The sequence below is a fragment of the Coptis chinensis genome, chromosome 3 (assembly GCF_015680905.1).
Source record: "Coptis chinensis isolate HL-2020 chromosome 3, ASM1568090v1, whole genome shotgun sequence".
Classification (NCBI taxonomy): domain Eukaryota; kingdom Viridiplantae; phylum Streptophyta; class Magnoliopsida; order Ranunculales; family Ranunculaceae; genus Coptis; species Coptis chinensis.
The window spans coordinates 92,148,453-92,168,231 of record NC_141458.1 but is presented as its reverse complement, the minus strand read 5'-3'; the positions used below and the strand labels follow the sequence as shown (position 1 = coordinate 92,168,231).

Here is a 19,779-nt window from a genome sequence, read left to right as displayed (position 1 = left end):
CTAGCTTTGTGGATGATTTTTCAAATTACTGTTAGATCTATCCTTTGTTTGTGAAGTCTGATTTTTATGTTATTTTTCAACACTTCAAAATTCAAATAGAAAATTTGCTTGATAAGAAAATCAAGATTTTTAGATCAGATTCAGGAGGTGAGTTTACTAGCATTGCCTTTGAAGACTTTCTTATCACTAGTGGTATTAAACATCAGTTTTCATGTCCTCACACTCCACAACAAAATGGTGTTGTAGAGAGAAAACACAGACACATCACTGACCTTAGTAGAACTCTATTCTCTCAAAGCAATATGCCTTACTCCTATTGGACTGAAGTCTTCCAAACATCAGTTTTCCTGATCAATAGGTTACCCATCAAACATTTTGACTATATTTCTCCCTATGAAAAACTATTCAACACAAGTCCAAATTATACTTTCCTTAAAAGTTATGGTTGTGCATGCTACTCTTGGTTAAAACCCTACACAACAAACAAGTTTCAAGCTAGAAGCCAAGAATGTATTTTCATAGGATATAGTCTTAATCACAAAGGCTATAGATGTCTAGACAGTCTTACAGGGAGAGTATATGTCTCACGGCATGTTGTTTTTAATGAAAACCATTTTCCTTTTCAAAAATCTTGTTTTCTTCTCTCCTTCAGTTCAATCTTCTTCAAATTCTTCAACATTAATGTTCAACCCCTTCATACCTTCTGAAAATTCATTCGTCCAAACATCAGACTCAAGTCATTCTTCCGTCTTACTAATAAACAACAATTTTGCATCTCTTCCTAATTCACCAATACCAGAATCAACTTCGTCTGAACATTTATCAACCTCAGAATCAAATCCTTCCATCCATAATATACCAATGCAACCATCTACTACAACTGTTACAGAACACTCAATGCAAACAAGAAGGAAGGCTGGTATTATTAGGAAAAAGAAAATCTTTTCAGTATTGGCTACCCTCAACAACACTAAACATCCTCTTCCTCAATGTTATTAAGCTAATATTCATACCTTACCATCTACACCAACATGTTTTAGTCCAGCCATTAAAGACTCAGGTTGGAGACAAGCCATGACAGAAGAGTTTAATGCCTTACAGAAGAACAATACTTGGGTTCTAGTTCCTTACAGAAATCAGCATGTGGTTAAGAATAAGTGGGTTTTTTGAGTTAAGCAGAAACCTACTGGTGCACTTGACAAACTAAAAGCTAGATTAATTGTAAGGAGTGGACTACTTTGAAACATTTAGTCTTGTAGCCAAAGCTGCTACAATTAGACTTGTTCTAACTCTTGCTGTTCAAAAGAATTGGAAGGTAAAATAATTGGATGTTTCTAATATGTTTCTACATGGAATCTTAAGAGAAGAGGTGTACATGACTCAGCCACAAGGAATTGAAAATAAAGAAAAGCCTACTCATGTGTGTAAGCTTCTGAAGTCACTCTATGGCCTGAAACAGGCACCTCGAGCTTGGTACTCTTCTCTCATGGCTGTGTTGTTATCAATGGGCTTTTATGCAACAAGTGCAGATAACTCTTTGTTTGTTCAAGATCAAAAAGGTAATCTCACTTATCTATTAGTGTATGTTGATGATATCATTACAGGATCTTCACCTTCTCATTGTCAACAAGGTATTGAGTTTCTAGCCAGCAAGTTTGCCATTAAAGATCTTGGTGAGTTATGTTACTTTTTGGGCCTTAAAGTAACTAGATCACAAGAAAGGATGTTTATCTGTCGGTCCAAAGTATGTATTGGATTTATTGAAGAAATATAATATGGAGGGAGCAAAGCCTATGTCAACACCAAATCATCTACCGAAAAGCTTGATACTACATCGGTGACTGAACTACAAGATGGCTCAATCTACGATCAATGGTTGGGGCTTTGGAATATCTCACATGGACTCGACCGGATATTGCATACTCGGTTAATCAAGTATGTTAGTACTTACATTGTCCAAGAACACCACACTTTGCTACTTTGCAAAAGGATTCTTAGATATTTGAAAGGTACAATCTCAAATGGTCTTCGATTACAAAAGGTTCGCCTCCAGATTAATGTTATTCGATGCGATCGGGTGGTTCTCCTTCCGATAGAAGGTCGACTAGTGGATATGTTGTTTACTATGGTTCAACACCTATTTCTTGGTCTGCCAAAAAGCAACCAACCGTAGCTTCGGTCCAAAGACGAATTAGAGTATCGATCTTTAGCACACACGACTCTGAGCTATCTTGGTCAAGAAATTGTTTAAGGATTTGAAACTACCAATGTATCACTTACCAATCTTGTGGTGTGATAACTTGAGTGCTATATCTTTAGCTTCAAATCCAGTTTTTCACTTGAGAACAAAACATATAGAAGTTGATTACCACTTTGTCGAGAGTTAGTTCTCGATTACTAATCAAAATCCAATTTGTTTGTAGTCAAGATCAACTGGCAGATATACTCACTAAAGGATTATCAAGACAAAGACACATTTACTTGCAATCCAAGCTTTCAATACTCTCAAAGAGTACTTCAGCTTGAGGGGTCTGTAGACAGTTATGATGTAAAGCTAAAGCTTCTGGAAGATAGTCAGTTACAGAGTTTGTTAGAGTTTATTTTTCTGTTGTAACAAAGTGACACTTGTCACTTATAAATAGGATAGTGTAATTATATATAAATAGGATTGTAATAGTTTTAACAAATTAATCAAATCATTCATTCTTCAGGGAGCTCCGTCGATTTATTTGGCTGATCATATTAAGGTGGATCGTAGAGCAGGCAAAATGACGGGGTGTGGTCACATCTTTCACGAGAAATGTACTATTGCATGGGTGAAGAGAGAAAAATTACTTGTCCTGTATGTAGATCTAATTTGCACTCTGATGGTGTAAAGGCACAAGCATGAAGCATCAACAACATACAGCACCTACGATTCCAAGCTAATAAAGTAATGTTCTTCAGCAATTCAACTTTTTGGTCATGGTGCCAATGATCTTCGTTCCAAGGAAAGACCTCTTTCAAATTTCATTCAATTCCTTACTGACCACAACTATGCTTTAAAGCAGGAAGTTTCCACATACATACACAGACGCCTCAGACCCTCAATCGTTACTGCTTCTACTGTCATTCAATGTACATGTGTCATGTGCTCATGCCCCACTAAAGGTTGGGCTCAAAGCAGGCGCGCTGGTATACTGCTATTTAGTTGATGATAACAAACAGTGTGGTCGTGTGGACACTACAGGGGCTATCTCTTCGTCTGATGAGAAAACAACATAAACTGCACGTTCACTTAATCTCTTCTTCAACTTTCCTTTGGTCATTTTCTGTAGATAATCCTTTAAATACGAGAATAGGCTGGCTTTGATACTTGGATACGTACAAAATGCGAAAATAATGATACAAAGGGATGGGGGGCACTTTTCTTCTTTTTTCTTTTTTTCTCCTGTTACAAGCATTAATCCGTGTATATATATATATATATATATATATATATATATATATGTGACGTAGCGGAAGCGATATTAAAAATTTATTAAAACATTAACGAGATAAATTAAAACTTAAGAATTGATTACAATTTTCGTCCATGAAGCTCTTTATATAGAGAATTCCATCAAATCATTCTTAGAAATCTACTAAAACACTAGCTATGAAATACTTTCCTAATCTATCTATATCATAATAATAGTAACTTTCTAAGAACTCACAAACTGGACTTCTAGACACTTCCAAATTAGGCTTAAAGAATAAAAACGAAAATTGATTGTTTATAGCAAATTTGGATTTACTAAAAATAATTAGACAATAAACACATAGGCTCTATGTTCTATATCTCTACCTACTTTGGAAGTTGAATGAGTTGATGCCAAATGCAAATAAAAATGCGAAGAAGACTGTAAAACCAACCAAAACTCCTGCTACTCGTCCCATGAAATCATTATCGTAACCAAAATAGTTTGCTACAAAATCTTTAATTTTCTGATCTCCTGACCCTGGTACCTTGACCACGTCTTCTATGTCTCCATACTGTGACACTATAAGGCCATAAACTGTCCATGAGACTGGGCAAATCCAGTAATACCAGATCCACCACTTCGGTATTTTCTGCATTGTTTTAAAATTTGGGAAAAGTATCAAGCTGATGAAATAAATGTGCATCAGATAACTATTAGCCTCATGTTATATCGGTCACAGACACTATATTTAAACAAAAAAAGTTTTAAGAAAAACGTTAAGCAAGAAAAACTTCTGCCTACTGGAAGATGATCTTACTGTTCTAGGAATGTAGAATCCTGAGAAGAGATTGAATAATCCATAGAAAGCTGCCGCAAAGATGGATGCAATTTGGAGATTTGGTGTAATTGAAACAGTCATCATTCCGTAGTAAGTGAAGTAGAGGAAGGTCAAGAAGCTGATGAAAAAGAACCAAAAAAACTTCGCTACTGTCCACTGGAAACTCATCATAGCATATACAATAACTGCATAGTATGTGGTCTGGGCGAACACATAAGGTATTTCTGTGACTACCTACATCACAATATCATTGTTCAAAAACCAATAAGTAGAAAATACACTTAACAATACAAGTTTTATAGGCTCGCAGAGGTAAAATTTTGTTTTGATGGTCATGTAATGTGCATATATAGTTCTGTTATGGAATATAACGGATACAAGTCTTTATGATTTATGCTCCAGAATACTGGTAGAATTCAGGAGTACGACTGACAGCCAGACATTAATGTTAAGATGAGAGCTATTCTGGTGGATTGATTTATAGAGGTTCACAATAAGTTTGAACTAAGACCTGAGACCCTATCTCACAATTTACTAGCTAGCTAGGACTTGGATACGAATTGAGATTAGTTTAAACAAGAATAAAATAATGTTTTAAATGCTAAAAAGCATTGGAATCTTACAGTTACAATAAGCAGTCATCGGTCCAAAGTATACAGCCTTGTGGGTACGCTTCATAGACATCTTGGTCATACTTCATCTTAAGTAAAATCATGAGGCATATCCTTTGTGTCACTTCTAAACCCCGGATAAATGTATAAATGGAATAAGACTTATGAGTCTGTAAATTTAGTGACTTACTAAGTTACTACAAAAACTCATATATAAATGAATCTTTAAAAAAGTGGATTTTTTTTTTCTTTCAACAATATATTTAGGTAAATCAACATCAGACTTGAATGACTGAATTGAGCTAGAATCACAATTTCTGACATTGATATATTTTACTTGGATTACCTAGTAAAGCTTACCTGGGCAATGGCATAGGGTAAGGCAGAGTACATCCCAGCAGCTCTTTCTCGATAGAATACGGTTCTTTCCATGGCAACAATTGGTTGCACAGTAGCAGAATTATTGATACCAATGAAAAGGACAGCAGCATTCATGGCTCCAAGCACGATTTGGAGTTCACCTGAGGTCTCCCTGTGCAAGAAACAGATAGCATGCCTTTAACCAGAAAATTTTAACAAAAGGTAACCATTGAGCATTTGTTTCTACTGAATATAAGTCCAGCAAAATTCTTGAGTAGGAGAACTCAAAGCTGACCTTTTGGTGCCAATCCTCCAAAAGACTGTTCCAATCAGGAGCGCTGCAGCCAAAGTGAAGAAGAACCTAACAAGGTTGTAATCAGGGCTTCTCCAATAAGTTAACCACTGCTTCCAAAAACAGGATTTAAACTGTCCCCACATTGGTTGAGAGTAATGTGTGGGGAAATAAAGATCTCTTGCTCCAGGGGCCGGGGCACTCAGCTCCTTAACTAGCTCCTTGTTTCTCCTGGTTATAATCGACAGACAAATGTTAGCTGAAGTCCACAAAATTTACCACAACTAAAGGAGGGAACTGGTCACCCTTGGAGCTTTTTAAATTGATAAATTTGAACAGCTGAACTTACAGATACAAAGCGGATGATTTGTAGTGCTGAGCAAAATCAATCCCAAGTCGAACTTCAACTGCAATTGAGCTCACTTCCAGCATCCATGTCGCGGGATTGTATTTGTCTTTGATTTTTTGGACACCAGGAATTGCCTGCAACGAGTAAACAGATGACATACAGGGTCAGCTTATGTTCTCATCAAATATATATGCTCCAAACAAGTACCAGCTTTTCTTTTCACAAATAAAATGAAAGACATGATTACCTCAAAGTAATTGATAATCTTGCGAGAGTTATGACCCAAAGGCCCCATGTATATAACTTGTCCTCCTCTTTTCATTAGTAAAATCTGGCGAGAGAATTATTTTAGCTAATAACAACTTCATGTTAGCACTGGAGTGAGCGGGGGAGAGATAACTGACCTCATCAAAAGCTTCAAAAATATCGATGCTAGGTTGATGAATTGTACACACTACTGTTCTTCCAGTGTTTACTGTGTTCCTCACTGTTCTCATGACAATGGCAGCTGCCCTTGCATCAAGACCCGATGTTGGTTCATCCATAAAAATTATAGAAGGATTAGCAACAAGCTCTACAGCTATCGTCAACCTCTTTCTTTGCTCTGTTGACAGACCACTAATTCCAGGAATCCCCACCAAACCATCCTTGAGGTTGTGAAGCTCTACTAGTTCCAGAACTTCCTCCACAAAAACCTACAATGCAATTTAGTCATTCACTTTTCTTTCTATGTACTTTATACCATAGCTAATACAATTCTGTTACTTCATTGCAATTCTGAAATCTGAATGCACACAAAAATGAGAAGACCATGGTCCTACCATCTTTTCCTCATCGCGGACTTCTTTTGGGAGACGAAGGAATGCAGAATATATCACTGATTCTTTCACAGTAACCTGAGGTGAGTGGATATCATTTTGTTCACAATACCCTGAGACTCTTGCAAAGGTAGCTTGGTTTTTGGGGAAGCCAGAGATTCTAATATCTCCTTCAATGTATCCCCCAGTTTTTCTTCCAGCAAGAACATCCAGTAGAGTGGTCTTTCCAGCGCCACTGACTCCCATCAGAGCAGTTAAGACACCAGACCTAAAAGCTCCGCTCACTTCGCTTAGTAACCGAAGTCTGTTTTCTGCAACTCCTTGTACTTTCATTTCCTAACGAACTCAAATAAGTAAGTGTTCTTCATTCCTAATTGAAAACAAAAACTAATGGAAAAGACTAAGAACATCGTACTGGAGGCATGTCGACGTAATAATTTACATTCTCAAAGGACATGGCTAGAGGTGTGAATGGAAGAACCATTCCTCTATTTAAAGCAACTCCACTTCCGGCCTCATGAAATGAATCAGTGTTTCCAAGTAGTCCACGAGAATAAGTTTTACTGCCCAGGTATTGGATTTTCTTGTCTCCTAAGAGGGTCCAAGTTTATGAAAGAAAGGTTGTGAATCAGAACCAGAATCCAATTCGAAACCAACATTTTCGTACAATTTAATGAGCATTAAAGATAGTGGCCGGAAACACTTCTAATTCTTACTTATGTTGTTATCTTCATATGAAGTTAAAGATCGAGAGTCCTGTCTATTCGGCCTTGACATTTCGAGCATTGCCTCCTCCATTACTTCTTGGTTTCTTTCCATCCCATTGAACACTTGCTCAGATAAAACTGCTTGCGGTTTTCCCAGTGCTATAACAAAGAAGCAGAGACACATTCTGAGAAGTTCCATTCTTAAAAAAATTATATATATAAAAAAAGGAGAGAACAACGGAAACAACATTATAGTAGACGGCAGTTGGTGGTAATAATGGACTTTCTTAAATTTTGTTCAAGTACCATCGTCATAACCAACAAACTAGTGAATAATCTATATACTCAAAACAGATATGGATAAATAACTTACGATCTAGGTACATAAGTGCAATAGTGAAGAGAACATTAAAAACAATAGTGAAACCCAAAAGAGCTCCTGCCCCTATCCAAAACCAGTAGTTATGCGGAAAGGCACCAATTGTTTTTAGTACAGAAACCCCCAGGGTCGTAACGTTGTTGGAATCCTGTAATACAATTACAACCCTGGTAAACATGCATGTTTAGCGTTATAAGGAAAAGGACAACTAGACCAAATTTAACCGTCACAGTATAAGAGTAAATTAAACATATAGAACCATATTGGGGGATGAATTTTTACAAGTTTAGCTTAGAATTGTTTTCTAATTCTTCCCAGTGAATGACTAAAAAAAAATTGATGAGTACCAGACCTTTTTGTCCATCCATCTTGGAGCGAGCAACTCATTGACAGAGATAGCATTGTAAGCATACGACAGAGGTGAACACCAATAACCCCAGATCCACCAAGGAGGTATTCTATCTGCAACAAACATATTTGATTACATCAGGGTATCAGACGACATATAAGTTGTCATTTAATACAAAGATAAGGCTAACCTCGAGGGATGGAAAAGCCACCAAGCAAGTACACAACAAGAAAAGCGAGTGATCCGCCTGTGTTGGAGATTGTTTGTGTCCTACAAAGTCCTGCTGTGAACTTAAAGAGCCCAGCAGACATTTGTTGGACCAAAACCAGCAACAAAAATTGCTTGAAAAACCTGCAAAAGAAGAGGGGGAATTGTAGAAATCTTCCCTTTTGTGCTCAACTAAGAAAAATACCAAGTAAAATGAAAACTGGCTGTTGTTTACTATATAGATTGTTTCATAACACACAAAGAATTCCCTGGCGAACTCAGCTACCTGCTAGCTTCTGGGGCGAACCCAATGGAGTAATACGTCACAGCCATCCAAACAAAAGTCTCAACTATTGAAATCGGGATCCTGAGTAAGAAGTTTGGAAGGGTGAAAGCCCAAGCTGGATAAAAGAGTAGATCTCTATGCTTATAAAACACTGGAAGCCTTAAAAGGGTGATATTGATCTCTGGAGAGCCGTTGAACATGTTGGTGATCAAACTATACGTAAGTGCACCAAGGTAGATGAATGCATCTACTTCGTTCCGAGCATGTAGGTTGGTCCTCAAGAATAATGTTGATCCAATGAATGCCACAACAACGATTTGGATGGTCTTGAAAATGTAAAGAAACGAATTTCTTTTGATAAGGAGCCACTCTTTGCCAAAATTAGTTTTGAGAAGATCCATTTTCGGGATGGAATACTTAGTGAACACAAGAGCGGCCTTGTGACTCTTACTTTTATCGTATGGGATCAATAGGTTGCTATAGAGTTGTAGCCCAATATGGGATGTCTTGAACTGGTAGACGAACTCAGTGGCTGATATGTATCGGTATGGTTTGCTCTTATCTGCCCAATATTGCTCTTGATCTTTCCTTGATGTAACCTGGAACCAATACAAATGTTATTGATTCCTCTATCCAGTCATGAAAGAAGATATGTGCATCATGTGGGAGTTTTTTGAAACCATATATTAGACCTACTTTGGCATAATTTTAGACATAACATGCGAGAGATATGACATAAGCATATGCATCACCGATATTCCCATAACATACTCTATTCTGAGTATTCTTGGTCACGGAGAATGGTGGCAGCACTCATGAAAGGATGATGGAATAGGGAGGCGTTGAAGGGAAACCTTGTTCTTAAACCTACTGAGAATAGTGAATTTGTCCTTAAACTTATGGCTAGATATAGCTCAGAGCCATGGCTCATACAAGAGTCGGACTAATATATATGTTTACCTCTTGCAAAAAATCAGCAGCGCCCTTTCTTTCGGGGCACTGAAACCCACAGCTTTCAAAGAATTCCAGGACATTTTCTCGTGGACCCTGATAAACTATCTGACCCTCAGAAAGAAGGACAATGTCATCAAAGAGATCAAATGTTTCTGGAGCAGGTTGAAGGAGAGACATGAAAATTGTGCTCTCAGTGAGGTGGGAGATCTGCTGCATGCACTTGACTATCTGATGTGTCGTAGCACTGTCCAGTCCAGTGGATATCTCATCCATAAACAAAGTCTTGGTGGGGCCGACGATCACCTCCCTGTGTTAATGAAAAGGTTTCAGTATAACAAGTATGGAATAACCACTGAATTCCATTATGTGTCAACACATTACACATGGCACCCCTGGATTAAATCCATAAATCTACACTTAGTGCATGGATAACCAACAACTATCTTATTGTATCCTATGAACTTCTTATGAAGACTATCACCCTTTTCCTAATAAATTATCTTACTGCATAAAAGACTGTAAACAGAAATAGCTGAACAACCTTACAGATTTTCAACCAAAGATAGAATCAACCTGTTGTGACACGCTTTCTCTGTCCACCTGATATTCCTCTCATCATCTGGTCTCCAATGATTGTGTCCTTACAGATATCAAGATCAAGTATCTGTTTGTGAACAACAGAAGTTACATACTTATAGTGTCGGCAAGCTAAATGCCAACGAAGTTTTAACAGGATACATTTCAACCCTTTATAATATAACTATATGTCGCTCACGGAAAAAAATCGGCAGATATCGCAAAATATAGTGATCGTTCACTGGATTTTCATTAACATGCACCGTTGTATGTGAATACTATGTTAGTAAATATATGGCTGAATTGATTTAATATGACATCCATGCAGCCATGTCACAGAGTCTTGAGAACATGATAAGTTTGCATCTTGATTCTGAGATTACAACATAGTTATATTCACTTTTGCTTATGAGAATTGAAAAGCGTGATGTACCTTTAAAATATACTCGGTTTGAAGACTGTTTTTTATTCCTTCCATTGCGGTGGCCTGAAATACGACAAATTGAAGACAAAGATGGAGTTGGAATCTGAAGGTTTAAACATTTTGCATTGAAGCAGAAGGTGAGATAACACAAGTAGAGAAAGTGTACCTTCATGAACAGATCAACTTCTGCGTCGGGGAAAATTCCTGAAGCCTTCTCTCGCCTTGCAAGCTCAGTTAGCAAATCTGTTATAGTAACATCTTTACTAGTGTACCGAATTGAGAAAAGGGGATATGTGGAAACTTTCGTTTAGATTACCGTATCTCGTTCCAACCCCTTGGCATCTCGTGGAGAAATCAAGAGTTTCTTTAACAGTCATCTCTGGTGTGTGAACATCATTCTGACTAATGTACACAGATGTCTTCTGGGGTACGAATTCATTCAGCTTGTGCCCGTTGTATGTTACATCTCCTTTCACCTGATTCACAACCAGAAAAAGAGGAACATAAAACATATATAACATGCCAGTGGTTAACCGAGCTGACTTCAACATAAGCAGTGAGTTCATTCACCTTTAATCCATAAAGTCTTCCCATAGAAATGCAACAAAGTTTAGCAGAATCGAAAAGAGAGCCACATCATCACATTGTTAGTTTTTACTTTTCAATGAATCAGACTAAGACTTCAGATCATAATGCAAAACACGTTCTATTTTTAGTTTCAACTTATCCAACTCAAATAATAAGAGAAGATCAGGTTTGCAAAGTTACCTTTAAGCTGGGATCTAATTTTGCAGCTAAAGCCAACAATAGGGTTGTCTTTCCGGATGATGGAGGTCCTAATAGAAGTGCCATCCTATAACAAGAGCATAAGTTCGATCAAGTACCAGTGTCAACATGTGCAAGAGAAATGCATATTCGATAAAATTGGCAGTCAATAAAGAAAGTAAACAAGTTTAGAGAGATTTTGAGCTTATATGCCTTGAAGGTTTTATAATTCCAGAGGCATCTTTTAGGATGGTGAGCTTTTTTCTCTTGGCTAGTCTGATTCCAAATAATTCAAGTATCATTTCTGCTATGTTTCGAGTGCTGTTTAGGAGCGTAGGAAGCGCTCTATTTCCAACGTAGCAATCTGCCTCAACCGTTAGATGCTCAAACCTTACTTCAACTGAAGGAAGCTGGATTCCAACCCTTGCAAGAATACCCCAAAAAAAAAACCATCAGCGCATATATATTTTAATGAAAAATGTATCTGGGCTTGACTTGTTCCATTATACCCCATATGCTTCCCTCGAGTTGGAGGAGGGGAAACAGTAGAGGCTCATCAGCAATAAGTTCAAACAAAAAGCACAAAATAAGCCAAAAATCTGTAACAAAAGAGGGGTAAAATTAAATTTTGATTAGGAGACCTATCAATGGGATCAGTGGTCATAGGGTTCTGAGCTAGTCTAAAACAGAGTGGAAGATATTAAATAGGAAAGTTCTGCATGATCATTTCAAACATGGTTAAAGTAAGTTGTCAAAGGAGGCTAATTGAAATCTTTGAAATATAGATTATAAGTTCAATTTTGAAATATAGAATCATAAGGTTATATGGAGTTGTCCCTGTGTGGAAAGCTAATTGCGTAACCTAGGATCTTAATTTCTAAAGTTCCACCACGCTTCCATGGTACTGTTCCTCTTGACCTTACCTATGAATATTTTAATAGTTGGTCACTTGGCACCATCCTTCCCAAGGTTCAAAAGAACAGCTTTGATACCAAATGTTAACCGGCCAACGCTCCCTAAAAGACCGCGCTGTCAAGGAGCAAAAGGCTAAATACTTAAACTAGGACCTAACCAATTCATTGTTTCAAATCGTTTTTGTTAGAAGAACATTTAAGGATTCCATTGCAAATTTGAGGGAATATATGAAGTACAACAGTTAATTAGGGATTATATTTTTGTTAAAAAAAAAAGCAAGACAAAACAAACTTTTCACTAATTACACTTAAATAAACCACATAATTAGAAACCAAAGCCAAAGCCAAAGGTAAAACAAGTTAAAATGCAAACACTATACCCCCACTCCGCTATCACACACACACAAATGGGATATGTTATGAAGGTAGATACTATGTAGACAATCAAACACAAAATGTTCCACAGATACATTGAAAAAAAGACATCCATATTGAGAAAGAAGTATACCTGTCAATCCGATCTCTAAACTTTTTCAAGAACTTCTCATTATCTTCCTCGGCAACTTTAAAAACTCTGTCAATAAAAGCTTTCCTATCATTTACATCAAGTTCTCTAACATCAACTTCTTTGTGCACTAACTTAGTCCTCTGGTTCTCATTTTCCAAAATGGAAGTCATTATACCAGTCCTTAATCTATCATATGTAGGCAACTTTTCCAAAGCAGCCCATTTAAGTGATTCTTCGTCATCATCATCATCAACACGTCGACTTTGTCTCGACTCCATTCCCCAACTCCTGTTACTTAAGTTCCTACTTATTCTCATCTCTGAATCCCACATCCTCTCCAACCCCTCCATTAATGAAAATGATCAAAAAAAGAAGGAAAGAAAAGAAAGAGAGAAAACAGAGTGGTGTAGAGCTTAGAGAAAACAGAGTGGGATACAAGTCCTTATATATGTTTTGAAAGTGAAAAGGTGAAAAGGTAAAAGTGTCTTTCTTTTTGCTTGTTCCACAAAATATATAGGCCGGGAAAAATTAGTAAGAGATACTTTGTACTTTTAGAAATTAACTTGGGTGGTCATTTATTCTTAATTTGATTAAAGTGTTAAATAAAAATTATTGCGATAGTTTTGAAGGTTCACAGATGCGTATTTCAATTCCATGATCTTGACAATTAAAGAAGAGAAGAGATGCACTTGCACTCAAAAATTTAATCTAGAAAGAAATACACGGCAGATTTTAGTGTGAATCTTTACGTAATCTTTGAAAATATATTAGGTGCTCACTGCTACAATTCTTGTCCAAGTGTTGCTATGCCGTAAGATTTTCAAAGATTTTGCGTTAATGCCAATATGCCATTAGATTATGAAATGGTTTCCCTCTTCAAATTTTGAATTGATTTCCTTATCACGGTACATATATTCTTGTCCAAGTGTTGCAATGATACGAAGAAAAATCTATTGTTGAAACAAAAACCTTCGAATATATACTTGTCGACTTCTTAGCACTCATGGAGGTTTTACGTTCGAGTCTCTTTGGGAGCCAAGTTGTTGGGAAATGATGGCATGGCCAGACGGGCATATTAGCATATTACATATGGGAGCTTATCCTTCGAACTATGGACTGGTTCTAGCTAGCACCCCATGTGGGAGTGTTATATTCTGGTTTTTTATTAGCAACTACTAATTTCAAAAACGATAAATCAATTTCAAAACTACTAATTTCTAAGGGGTGTTTACAAACATTATTAGTATAAACAATTATGTTTTTAAAATCAATTTTAACTTAAATATTTTTGAGATAAACTTTTATGGAATAAATGATGATACCAAACAATCAAATATAAATTAATTTTTTATTTTATGACTAAACCAAAAATAGGAATAGAAATTGCCAAAAACTAAAGAGAAGTAAAATATGGTAACTCGTTTATAGAGGAAAGGTCCATAAATTTTGTTTCTCATTCTTTAAACTATTTTTTTGTTTTTTTTTTTTTTATGTTTTAATAATATCTCATTTTGAGAATGAGATAATGGTTTCTAAAAAATTTTACCAAACAATTTTTTTATATCTAAAAACAATTATGAGACTCATAATATATTATATGTCATAAAATAGATTATCACGATCGTTGCCAAAAAGCCCCTAAGTATTAGAAAAGAAAATGGTTTACACATACCAATTTGTTTCCAACCACTCCAAAACAAATTGTTTTTCTAAGTAAATTCGAACTTCAACCACAACAAATACTCATTTCCACTTTTGTATATGAATATGAGAAAATAGTGCAAGTGCTTGTGTCACTCTGTGCCCTCACTATAATCATGGGTGGTTGGAATTCCTTTTTTCTATTGGAAAGTGGAGTTACTTCTAATTCTGTTTTCTCTTTTAGCTGATGGTAGTGTTGAAACTTCAAATGCGATCACACAATTGCCTTTCCTAGAGAATAACTTCTATAAACATAATAGAGATTCTACTTGTTATGTCAAAACATCAGCCTAATACTTAGTAGTTGTAATTTACTATATCCATTTAGTGGTGCCTAACAAAGCGCCTGTCATCAGAAAGCTGGAAAATTGATTGGCGAAGGAAAATTGTCAATAAAACAAAACTTAATAAAACTTTAAAGTAAAGAATATTTTCCATAAAAACTCTCATCTTCAATAGAAATGCTTAGAGGGTGTTTGGCAACTAACAAAAGGCCATAAGCTACTAAGCTCAAAAGTCCTTATCTGATTTTTTCACTTAATGCAAAGTATAAGTATGTTTGTCAAAAACACAATTTCTAAAGCAAAAAGTCGAAATTTAAAAGCCAAGAAGTTAAAATTTTGTTTGGCATAAACAATAAAAAAAATGCTTCCTAATTAGCAAATATTACAATACCCATCAAAAAGTTACAACGGTAGTCTATAAAACATACTCATCCCCCTACAAATACCATCTCTCGCTATCCCCATGTCTCCTTGTACTTCACTCGCACTTGTCGAACTTTGTCCCGCTTCATGACTACTACCCACACCTTGCACAACAACATCTTTTTCAAACGTCTCAAAAAAATCGTCTTTAAAAGCATGCTTCCTTAAAAAATTATGAAGTGCACATGAAGCAATCACTATATTTCTTTGCTTGCGAAGATTATAAGATGACATTAATTCCAACACTTGAAACCGGCATTTCAACATACCAAAACATCGCTCAATTATGTTACGGAGTGACGCATGAGCAAAATTGAATAGCTCCTTTGCGGTTTTTGGTGATCTTCCATGTCCGCTATAGTCATTCAAATGGTATATTTGTCCTCTGTACGGTGCTAGAAACCCAGGGGCATTAGCATATCCGGAGTCAACCATATAATATTTTTTTGTTAAAAAGCAACTTAGTTAAAGTGAGAAAAAAAAATTAAAATGGTAATGAACTTAGCTTAGTTGCAATTACCATGTGGAGGCCGGGGAAAATTCAATTGTTGATCTTCAATGGTTTCTTGTAGAATTCTTGAATCATTTGCTAAACCTTCCCACCTAGCAAGAACAAAAGTAAAACACATATCAAAGTCGCATACACACATGACGTTTTGAGTTGGTATGTCCTTCCTCCCTCGATACGGTATTTGTACTTTACCGGATGGCACAACTATTGGAATGTGTGTCCCATCAATTGCCCCAATACAATTCTAACAAACAAAACATACTAATTAAGCTTTTAATATGATATCACTAATATAAAACCTACACCATATAAAACATATACATTTTAAAATGACCAAAGCCTCTAACATGCGAAAGTTGTTACCTTGAACCATGGATAGTACTTATTGTCTTTGCTCCTTAGATATGAGTGTGTAGTAGTTATGTCGGGGGGGGGGGGGGGGTGGGCACATATAACTTCTTTTGAAAACTTACAAATAGCCTTCAACACTGTTTTGAAGTGTCGAGATACAGTATCTCCAGAATGTTGGAACCGGTTGGTAACAGTTCTATTGGATTAGTTATGACCAATAGTGTACAAGAATATACACATTTGTTCTTCCACAGTAACATACCATGTGTCCCTAAGTAACCCCCTGACTCTTAAAATATCACACAGGTCATATAAGACGTTTGCTTTCATCCGAAACATATCTATGAACCTATTTTCATTTCCTTCAAGACAATTGATCACATATTGGTTTCCCTGACAATGAATCATTGTGATATGGTTGCTTATTGATATAGTTAGTATACTGAATAATAGCCTCTGTTGCAATCAATTCGGCAACTTCCCATTCTTTGTCACTTGTATCGGTCGAGGTAGAACTTGTTGAACTCATATCTTTATCCTGTTGAATTTGAAAAAGAAAATATAATGTTAATTTCTCTATTTGTTTGGGGTAAGTAAATGCAAGTAAGTACAAGTATTTTCTACTTTATCTTCTTGTTGATACTGTAGATAAGAAAAACAAAATCTGTAAAATGATTGCTGAGGTTACACCAAAAGAACGAAGTACCTAATATAGATGGGAAAAGGCACACCTATGTGCAACCATTAGCCTACCAATATAGTTTATGTGAAATTATGTGCAACCATTAGCCTACCAATATACAAACAAAGACATAATAAAACTTCCTACATACAAAATCATAGCAATTCCATTCCATACTCAAGTTAATTCCATTAAAATTTTATAACCTATGAAATGTAAACAACAAAACATGAATTCAATAATATAACACCACTCACTATCACGTTGAACATAAAAAAAAAAAAGGGGGGTTAAAGCCAGAACCCTAACCCTAACAAAAGAACATAACCTATAACTTAAGATTAAAAACCAAGTGCGGATGTTCTTAATCTTTCGGTAGCACTTCTAAATCTTCTACAAATCTCCTTCTTCAATGCTTAACAACACATCTCTTCTACGTGCATCTGACATGTGTAGAAAAGCTTCTCTCGATCCTTTGTCCTGAAATAGGGATATGGCTTTAACATAAATCTACCTTCCAATTTCGATACCCATAGCTTCAATGATGTCAACACATTCCGTTATACTAAATTTGCCCCTCTTTTCGACTCTAGCTTGTGATGCTTCAGCTAGCATCTTGACAGCTTCCGAAAGCTCGGGTCCTTTAGGATCACTTCTTTCTCGCTTGCGAGAATGGCTTTGACTTTTGGTTTTAGTGCTTTGAGTGCCATAGTCATTATTTTCACGATTATTGCCACCCTCCAAAATTTGAACTTGAGGAGGCATAAGGGATTCAGCAGTTGCTTCTTTCTCACCATTCTCTTCATCTGTTGAGTCGAAGTTATGGCTCACAGATGCTTTGTTAGATCCAGTCGCTATTGTGTCTCCAAAAATTATTTCCAAGTCTTTGTACTCGGGGCAACCTCGAACTCTCAACCTCTTTAAATGCTTGGCCTTTTTGTGAGTCTGTTTTTTGTAATAAAACAATTAATAACATAGTTTCAAAAAACATAGTTAAAAGGAAAGGAATATATATGTACCACTATATTCGTACCCCTACAAACATAATTTGTCGAGTACCACTATAGCGTCACTCACTACTAGATACGATGCCCAAAATTATGGCAGGCCAGCGCCGCCCATAATTATGGCGTGCCTGCCCTGCCCAAAATTATGGCATGCTTGCCCAAAATTATGGTGTGCCTACGCTGCCCAAAATTATGGCACCATAAGCTAGATATGGCAGGTTCAGATTTAGAAAACATATTTGTCCTTCCATATTAAGACTTTACATAATTATATAAGATTTTCTAGCAATTAAGGAAATGATATTTCTTATTATTATCCTATAAATATCACATTCCTTTGAAACAAAGAACTATGTTCATTTGAGAGACTTGATTCCAGAGAACGATTTGGATACGTAGGCAGCCATTGAAGGTACATTCTCAACAATTCTACAACAATCCCCCTAACAAGATCGTTAGTGTGTTTGGGTAAGTTTTTACCCAAACATAATTGGAGCCGTTTGCAATTCTTATCAACGGGCCCTCTTCCACGGTTTTTCTTGAAGCTCTATTAATGGCAAAAACTACAAGATCTCAAGTTAACAACCAAGCAAGAACACAACAGTCCGATGGAAACAACTTAGCAAATCTTAAAGATCCAGTCAATCAAGTTCCACCATACCAAAAGGCATCACCTTTGGAGCTTCAAATACCATGAAAGCCCAGATCTAAACTTCCACAGTCCCACTAGCCAATATCTTCAATTCTCCTCATAATGGCACAATTTTGCGAGATGTAGATCTAAAAAAATATGGAGACAGATGATAAAAGCTTGACCCTAGAAGTGCTGCATCAAAGGTTCAGAAAAACAAAGTTAACGACAACTTGTAGAAGCAACTAAACAAAAGGAGGCCAGTACAATTATCAACAATGGCGAAAACGCAAGAGAATTTCCATAAGTGCTCCAAGATGTTATCAGATCTCACACCCTTACAGAGAAGAACACCGAAGTCAACCATGGCAGAAAGCGGAATGAAGAAGTTAAACAAACATTCAAATTTCAACTATCAGCCGAAATAGATCTACTACTTTCATTTTCCATCAATGGTTGTTACTCAATATCAGACAAGCAGGCAAACAAGAGTTCATCAGTCTAACACAACAACTCGCTAGATCAAGAGACTCTATAAGCCAAAAGGCTCAATATTAATTTGCATCCTCTACCGCCTTCATTAATGGCCACCACAATGCAGATCCAAACTTTTACAGTCTAAAGTTTTAATTTTTGCTTTTCACTTTTTCTTCGTTTAAATTTTTGTTACTATTTATTTTTGTCTGTAGGCTTCAGCAATGGAAAACATAACTGCACACAAGACAATACCATCATTACAGATGAGATGCTACAATATTGTCAGCATAAAGCAAAAGGAAACAACCACAAGATAGACAACGACAATAACGTTGCCACTTCTATAACATAATTAGATTTAATGTAAACTATAACGCATAGACTGAATACAAGATAACAAATAACAAGAACGGAGGAAGACGACACCATCTCGTAGCCACTAAAAATGGGCAACACCAACGAGCAACACTTTTGGTTCTGACCAAAAGTGGGAAGCAATAGTGAGCAACATTTTTGGGAACCAAAAGTGGGCAGTACTAGTGAGCAACAGAAGTGGGGAAACACTAGTGGATAGCATCAGAAGGGAAATCAATGACACCATCTACGCATTAGGCTAACATGATGTTCACTTATGTTGTCGAAGTACTGAGGGTCTAACCACAGATAACTACTCAACTCCTCTACCCTATGGGTTCACATACAACTCCAGGCTCACGACTTGCCCACTCTCTCAAAAGTACACAAGGTCTAACTGAAGACACCCTTTTACACAGGTTCACAGGAGCTAGAATGCAATAACATGACAAGAAGAAGAAAACAACTTACCAAATCCTGAAGTTCAAATTAATCAGGTCGCGATGGATCAACTAGCCGCACTAGATCTGCAAGCTCGACCTTCACATCTGTAAGTGCCATGACAACCCAGATCTAGA

General features: G+C 36.5%; 1 protein-coding gene across 5 annotated transcripts; it reads right to left on the bottom strand.

Annotated features, from left to right (window-relative positions):
- Positions 1 to 3,516: 3,516 nt before the first annotated feature.
- Positions 3,517 to 13,162, bottom strand: LOC147511654 (ABC transporter G family member 42-like). Of its 5 annotated transcripts, none has more exons than XM_086603305.1 (22): positions 12,781 to 13,162; positions 11,572 to 11,781; positions 11,362 to 11,446; positions 10,910 to 11,069; positions 10,760 to 10,836; positions 10,603 to 10,656; positions 10,167 to 10,257; positions 9,600 to 9,901; positions 8,640 to 9,238; positions 8,337 to 8,497; positions 8,150 to 8,259; positions 7,792 to 7,945; positions 7,428 to 7,577; positions 7,127 to 7,302; positions 6,715 to 7,047; positions 6,298 to 6,588; positions 6,141 to 6,224; positions 5,894 to 6,027; positions 5,548 to 5,775; positions 5,253 to 5,424; positions 4,261 to 4,515; positions 3,517 to 4,092 (listed from the first exon to the last, which is right to left on the bottom strand). In XM_086603305.1, exons 1-22 carry the CDS (start codon positions 13,128 to 13,130, stop codon positions 3,823 to 3,825), a joined length of 4,446 nt encoding a protein of 1,481 aa, XP_086459431.1. In that variant the 5' UTR covers positions 13,131 to 13,162; the 3' UTR covers positions 3,517 to 3,822. The 5 variants fall into 5 exon arrangements, with proteins under 5 accessions (XP_086459431.1, XP_086459432.1, XP_086459434.1 ...); XM_086603306.1 differs by having other exon boundaries at positions 7,154 to 7,302; XM_086603308.1 differs by having other exon boundaries at positions 11,572 to 11,768; positions 12,781 to 12,883.
- Between the last annotated feature and the right edge of the window lie 6,617 nt (positions 13,163 to 19,779).

What these genes read in the sequence shown, in the direction of transcription:
- LOC147511654 (XM_086603305.1), bottom strand. Translation starts at nt 13,130, where the DNA reads ATGGAGGGGTTGGAGAGGATGTGGGATTCAGAGATGAGAATAAGTAGG. An exon ending in AGGGGTTGGAACGAGATACG is followed by an intron (nt 10,837 to 10,909) that starts GTAATCTAAACG and finishes TTACTATAACAG; the next exon opens with ATTTGCTAACTGAGCTTGCA. An exon ending in CTGCTGATTTTTTGCAAGAG is followed by an intron (nt 9,239 to 9,599) that starts GTAAACATATAT and finishes TATTGGTTCCAG; the next exon opens with GTTACATCAAGGAAAGATCA.